Consider the following 7,071-nt stretch of genomic DNA (forward strand, 5'->3'; position numbering starts at 1 on the left):
CTTGTTCATCCTTCTCTCCTTTCCTTCAGTTAACATCTACATATAAGCAAGTATCTTTTAGTTTCATTTAATATAGAGTCAGGTCTGAAAAAAATAATAGTAAAATCTATAATACTCCAGTTCTTTGTGTTATTCTGAAGTTAAGAAAAGTAAACTTTTTAAACTTAGCCATCTTGAAATTGCAACCACAGCCTTCTTGAAACACTTCTAGAAGATTATTTTAAAATTTCCTTGTATGAAGGTCTCAGGTTGGAAATACCATCCATCTCCTGTATAGTGACTATATATTTAGGTCCCACTACTAAGACATTATTTTTTCCTTCTAGGTTCCACAGCATGATTTTGAAAAATCATCAGAAAGCAAAAATGTCCCATCAGAACAAGAACCCACTACTAGTAAAGGTAAAAAAAGTTTAAAATTTCCATTTTAAAATTATCTGCAGTGTGTCCTTTATGTGCTTAAAAACAAAGAAATATAAATTCTTAGCTAATGGAAGTTTGAAGGTATTTTGGACGTGATACATGTCTTTTTTTCTCTCCCTAAATCCTGTGTAGAAAATGCTAGGGCTTTGTTTCTGCAAACAGCTGTTAAAGAAAAGTTGACAAATACTTAAACACAAATTTTGTAAGGAAAGTAGTCTGATTATACATTTATACATTTTAGTCTTTATTTGGCACATTAGTAAAACTTAATGACAGTTGCATAACACTAATGTTAAGACTTTCTTTTGATGACAGGTGACCAGAATAGCACTCCTGTGAAGCCCTGTTACCTCAGTATCGTGGAAAATGAGCAACCTTTAAATAGCCCTGTCCAGAAGGACACTCTCACTACCATCGACTCATCCAGTCAGCCTAACCCTTTGCCTTTACCTTTAACTGAAATTGAAACCTTGGTGCCTAGAGTCAAAGAAGTGAAATCTGCTCAGGAGACTCCTGAAAGTTCTTTGGCTGGAAGTCCTGATACTGAATCTCCAGTGTTAGTGAATGACTATGTAGGTATCGTGTGCATTTCATTTCTGTGCCCCTTTCTTCATTTGCAGGTTAACATTTCTCGTATGTAAACACAACTCCACTTTGCGTTTGGGTTTAGAAACTGTTGGAGCATACTTATTTCTCATTCAGACTTATTTTAAACTCAAACAGAAGAGTGATAGTGAACCAAGATGACCATTTCAAAACCTACAATTCTACTTTTCATAGTTTTGAGAACCAAAGAGATGAATTGTATGTGGTAACCTTGAGAGAGTTCATTTGACAGCAGTAGAGTCCCTGTCTATTTATAGTGAAGGATGAAAAAGTAAGCTAGCAAATTGGCATTTATAATGTAAGTACGTAAGTTTAGTTTTTCTCCAGACATTTGTTTCAATTTAATTTTATAGCCAATAGGTTGTTTTTTGGGTCCTTTGGTTGTGTATGTTTTATATACTTTCTCTTGTGGGTAAAAATGAAGGGATTTGTAATAATGTTCTTTAAGTCTAAAGAACATGTTTCACATATTTTTTAATCAACATCAGTTTTCTTCCAAAAGATATGTTTATAATATAATTTCAAAGCTTCTCAGCAAAAGGGGGCTTATAATATTTCAGAAACAGTAGAAAGAGTATCTTAATTGTTTTATTTGCTTCACTAACAGTAAAATTTTCCTTTGAAAACTGTAAAAGTCACTTATTAGGTTTCTTACTGTTATTATTTGATGAGTGCATAGAATTGCTACAGAAGGGATTTGCTCAAAATTTACTTGAAGTTAGATCATAGAAGGTCCTGAAGGATTTTGGATTTTAGGCAGGGAACACTATTAAAGGTCTTGTGCAAGAAAGTGAAATGGTCAGAGTCACGGATTTTGAAGATGAATCCGATGACTGTATAAGAAGTGTTGTTGAGGAGTCAGAGTTGAGAGTCTCCAATATCATATAAATACAAATTGAGCTGAATGAGAGAGGAATGGGTGAGAAATGTTTCAGGAAAAAGAACTTAAGGTTTCCACTTGGGTAATTGGTAGAGTGATGATACTATTAAAAATCAAAGAACTGGGAGAAAACGCTTCAGGTTTCAGAAAAACAGTGTGAGGTGATTTTTAATAACTTTTGTGAATTACTAAATTCACACCTCATCTTTCTGTTTGAGCTTCCAGAGTTGATATTGAAAGTCTGTGTTATATTCTTCTGAGTACAGCTCTGATGCATTCTGTTAACATATCAAGAAATGAGGGTTGTCGTAATTATTTTAGCCCTCAATGTAACTACTACTGTTTCTTCCTTTAACCTGTATGAGCGGGCTCTTTGTAAAATGGGTGCACAGAAGCTTCACTGTGTGCCCACCGTTACAAGTGGGCAACCCTTCATGTTGAACTCTAGATTTCTCTTCTACTCATTGAGCTAAATATAGAAGAAAAGCAAATATGACAGAATTACTGACATCTATACACATGTGAGAATCCACTTTATCTCTTGGCATGGATGACTTTGGTTTAGATCCAGAGATAGAGTGGATTGCCTTCATTAAATATAATTTGTTAATCTTATAGGAAGCAGAATCTGGTAACATAAGTCAAAAATCTGATGAAGAAGACTTTGTGAAAGTTGAAGATTTACCACTTAAACTGACAATATATTCAGAGGTATTTCACTCTCTTTAATTACAGTTGTTGTTATATAGCAGATATTGTTAAGATGAAAAATGATTTTGTATTTTTCATTTTCATTCTCCAGGCAGATCTAAGGAAGAAAATGGCCGAAGAAGAACAGAAAAACCACTTATCTGGTGAAATATGTGCAATGCAGACTGAAGAATTAGCTGGGAATTCTCAGACACTAAAAGAACCTGGTAAGAGTTAGCAGTTTTAATCATATCACACTGAAAAGTTACTGAATCTTGATACCATCATTTTGTTTTAGTTTTTAAAATGTGCTACTAGTACCTGGAAGATAGAAGCCAAACATTAGAAAGGAAGCATAATTCTATAAAAATTTTAGTTCCACTGCCCAATTTATAAAATAGTACTATCAGATAATGTTTTCTATTTTTTAGTTTTAACAGTGTAATAGATGCACATGGCTTAAGAAAGAAAGCTACAGAGGAGTTAGTGATGATTGTCAAGAGCCCATTTCTTTTAATCATTGGTTTTCACTTCTTTTGGAGGAGGCCCTTTATATCTCTATATACTATTCTTATAATTTTCCTGAATTTTAAAAATTAGATAATGTTTCTTATCTCCCAAATGAAAAGTTATTTACACCTACCTCTTCTTTCAGTGTTTCTGTTATTTTTGGTTTTTCTGCTCCCTTTGTTCTTATAAATGTACGCATTTTCTAGTTCTGTCAGTTTTGGTCATTACCCAACTGCTTGCTCCTCCCTTTTTCCTTCTCTGTTCGATTTACTCATTTCATACTTTATTGACCTTATTAAACACACTTATATTCTGTTTTTGTAACTATAAAAATGAAATCTTTTATACTTTCCTGAAGATGATTTTATGATTCATTGCAGAGCCAAGTGATAGTCCCAGGAAATCTGGGAAGATTTCCTTCTTTTTGGGTCTAATAGCACAACCCAAGGGCCACTCAGAGGAGAACATTTCTTGCATTAAGGTCAAGGATTTTCTGTTTGTTCATCAATTGATTAAACTCAAGATTTTTTGTTTTTTTTTTAAGAAATAGGGTGACGAGAAGAGAAACCATGTATCAAACCTTCAGTTAATCTCCCAGTTTTCAGCCCATTCCTGCCTGTTAGGGCTGCAGTTGGTACCCTCTCCCCTGCTGCCTGTCCTCGCGTGTCTGGGCTGCAGCTTCCTCCATGCTGCCCTGCGCCTCCATCTGTTCTCAGCGTTCTGGAAATTTGTTTTTATCTCCTATCCTCTGGTTCTCTCACAACCACTTCTTTTGTTGGTCTGGATTTATTCATTTTTATACTTTTTTTTTTCCATAATGTATTTTTTGTTTTGTTCTTTTTTGAGAGCAAGTATGTGCTCAGTCTGCCATCTTAAGATGGAAACCCTTACCTGTGCCTTTTAAACTGTTGGTGGTGTCATCAGGGAATTATTGTAGCAAAGTAAGTTTCTTTTCTAATAACTTTATATTAAAATTGAAAGTTTTAAATGGAAGAGAACAATATTAAACTAAATTCTGTAAGGTCATATTAACTCAGTAAGTAATTTATAAGGCATTAACCATGATTCTGTTTTTCAGAAACAGTGGGAGCCCAAAGTACATGAGATGTCTCCAGAGGCTCAGCTAACTCTTTCTTGACATAATCAATACGTATATGAAAATGGCACTAAATAAACATCTGTTTTAATCTGTATAAAATGTAAATCAGTTTGACACTGCATTTTTGGTAGGTGTGCTAATCTCTGCCCATGGCAGTTTAAAACATCAAAAACTGAATTCTGGACAGATTCAAGCCTTGATACACTGTGGGGTTTTTTTCTTTTTCTTTCATTTTTTTGGTCCTGATTTTTTTCCCCATTGGGATGTTTAGTAACGTAGAATTTAAAATGTAGTTTTAAATAAAGTTTGGACTTATCTGTAAACTATCTTTTTTGAAAATTAGGTTGAATTCTATACAGCAAGTCACTGTTCTATATAATTAGGCTGTTCAGAGAAGAGCAATGGTCAGGAGTTAAATAAATATACTATTTATTATAAAGCCCAGCCTTTAGGCCAGGCTTCCAAATAATGCCAGTGTTGCTGCTATTGAGTCTGATATTCTTTTAGATACCTGCAAGTCTTATTCCTTTGCAAGAATAGGACAGGTTATAAAGGTATCCAGGATTTCTGAGAAGTTATTATAGAATATAAATATTCTATTCAAATTGGATAATAAGTTTAGAATACTTGTCCTTAGTACCTAGAATTTACATAATTATCTATTAGATAAATATTTTCTAGAATTTCAATTCATATCTGTGTTGCCTCAGTTTAAACGTTAAAAGAGAGAACATTTTCTATAATTAGAGAATATTTCCGCTTAAACAAGGAAAGTAACATTGTGATTACTTTAAAAAGGAAAACCAAGCTCTTTAAAGTAGGGATTAATAGAACTAAATTTACGTACCAGAGCACTAAGGTTCTATTTGCTTTTGGACAACCTTGCTTTTTGAGACGATAATTTAGGCCAAAACGTAGCAGTTGTCTGTGTGTGTAGTGAGAGAGAAGCAGGTGTGCAGATGAAGTACTGTATGGAGTAATGAGAATTACATGACCTCTTTATCACTAAGCAAATCAGCTTTTCAAAGGTGGTGTACTTGTAGATCCCATCTTGCCGTATACCAAGTTAAAGGCTTCACGAAGCCAGTTAACAAGTCAACTTTACAGACTGTTCCTTGAATAAAATACGAAGAATTATTCCAAATTAGTCTTTTAAATTTGTCAACAGTTTACTGAAATACCCCATAAAAAAAGAATTTGGTTGGTATTCCTTCGAAATTCTTGCCTGATACTTCAGTGTAAAACTATAATGTCCAGTCAGGGAATATTAAATGAGGATTTCCTTCTGAGGACATTGACTATATTGTTCTGTAATTTAAATTATGTGAAACATATATCTCCAACTTTATTAAACTTACTCAGAACACTATCATTCCAGAAGCAGGAATTACTCAATTGGCTTGACTTCAGGGAAATTGAAGCATAGTAGGTATACATATATATTATATGTATACTTAAGTTCTAGATTTGTTTTCTAGACTCTGTACAGAAACTTCATTTTGATACACTCAAGCCAAGCCTTACACATTAAATATTAAGACTGTCTCTCTCTCTGCATACAAATTAAAGATGGATACAGTGGAATCATTGTACTTAGATCTTAAGTTATTGTAGTATCTGTGAACCTTATCAAATTTGTTTATTTGACTTAACAGCTGTTGTAATCTGATCTTTTGTTTTCTATTATAGTAGATAATTTAGTTTTAAGTGCTTGAGAGCAGATAACTTGTTTAATATGTTTTTCCCTGGTAACTGTTGCTAAAGGGTTAGGCATTCAATATGTAGTTTGTCTTAATTTTTAAGTTAAAAATTTGGTTAGAGGTAAAAGAGGAAGAAAGGTCAAAATAAGTGAGAGAGAAACCTAGGCAGGTTGAAATAATGCCTACACGACTGAGCTCACCCGAATGTGCAGCAGGTACTCTTTGTATTTTTAACATTCACTTTGGGTAAATGCTTTTTCACTGTTAATAAATGTGTATCCTGCATACAACCCTGAATTGCATTTTCATTTAAATTGACATACTCACTTATGCTTTAGAATTTATTCCAGATTTTTGGCTTAGTTGACAATTTTAAGTGTGTATAAAAAAAGAAAAACTCAATACAAACTATTATATATAAAATAGAAAACAATAGGGTTCTACTGTATAGCACAGGAAAGTATTCAGTATCCCCTAATAAACTATAATGGGAAAGAATGTGAAAAAGAATATGTGTATATGTATAACTGAATCACTTTGGTGTATGTATACCACACACTAACACTACATTGTAAATCAACTATGCTTCAATTAAAAGAAAAAGAAATGAAAGATAATGACATATCAACCAGCCAGCGAGATTTATTAAAGTAGAAACATTTTTTACAGCGCAGTTGTGCGCTTCTATTTTTTAGTTACATCTGTCTTACATACTGTGTACAGAAAATCCTCATGTTTACTCAAAATTAGATTGGTATATTTCTTGTTCAACTTTCTTTAATATAAAAAACTCATTTTTAAAAATCTGTCAAAGAAATAACTGGCTCTGGGTTTCACTTGTTTCACTGTACAAATACAGTTGCTCAGTTGCCTTGCCTGGAGGAACCAGCATTTCTTGTTCTTTCTGCACAACTCGACGTTTTAATGTCCACTGTCTTTACACGTCTAGTTTTTTCCTCATATTAACTAGTCTCTTTGGCTGACCCACTTTCCATTAAAGGAAAAAGGAACACAGGAAAATTCTGTGCCTACAAATGACTGATTCATATATGAACAGAGTTTTAATTATCATATGAGTTCATTTCATCTGCCCAGACTCAGAAATATCCACAACAGAATATCCTTCAGGCCCAGCAGTTTATAGAAAGCTATTGATTTATTTG

The 7,071-nt window shown here is 33.4% G+C and overlaps 1 protein-coding gene across 25 annotated transcripts in view; it reads left to right on the forward strand.

Moving 5' to 3' along the window:
• PCM1 (pericentriolar material 1) overlaps positions 1 to 6,198 on the forward strand; it is an 88,602-nt gene extending 82,404 nt beyond the window's left edge. For 11 of the 25 annotated variants that reach the window (XM_025279405.3, XM_025279446.3, XM_025279429.3 and 8 more), the window contains 6 exons: positions 327 to 402; positions 721 to 995; positions 2,528 to 2,620; positions 2,712 to 2,826; positions 3,956 to 4,050; positions 4,188 to 6,198. In XM_025279405.3, coding sequence (XP_025135190.3) covers positions 327 to 402; positions 721 to 995; positions 2,528 to 2,620; positions 2,712 to 2,826; positions 3,956 to 4,050; positions 4,188 to 4,247 — 714 coding nt within the window. In that variant the 3' untranslated portion in view covers positions 4,248 to 6,198. Of the gene's footprint in view, positions 1 to 326; positions 403 to 720; positions 996 to 2,527; positions 2,621 to 2,711; positions 2,827 to 3,653; positions 3,931 to 3,955; positions 4,051 to 4,187 lie in introns of those variants that run through there. The other 14 variants (XM_025279471.3, XM_025279498.3, XM_025279480.3 and 11 more) reach the window with 4 other exon arrangements.
• Positions 6,199 to 7,071: the final 873 nt, after the last annotated feature.

This window comes from Bubalus bubalis, chromosome 1 (genome assembly GCF_019923935.1).
Source record: "Bubalus bubalis isolate 160015118507 breed Murrah chromosome 1, NDDB_SH_1, whole genome shotgun sequence".
In the NCBI taxonomy this organism is placed as follows: domain Eukaryota; kingdom Metazoa; phylum Chordata; class Mammalia; order Artiodactyla; family Bovidae; genus Bubalus; species Bubalus bubalis.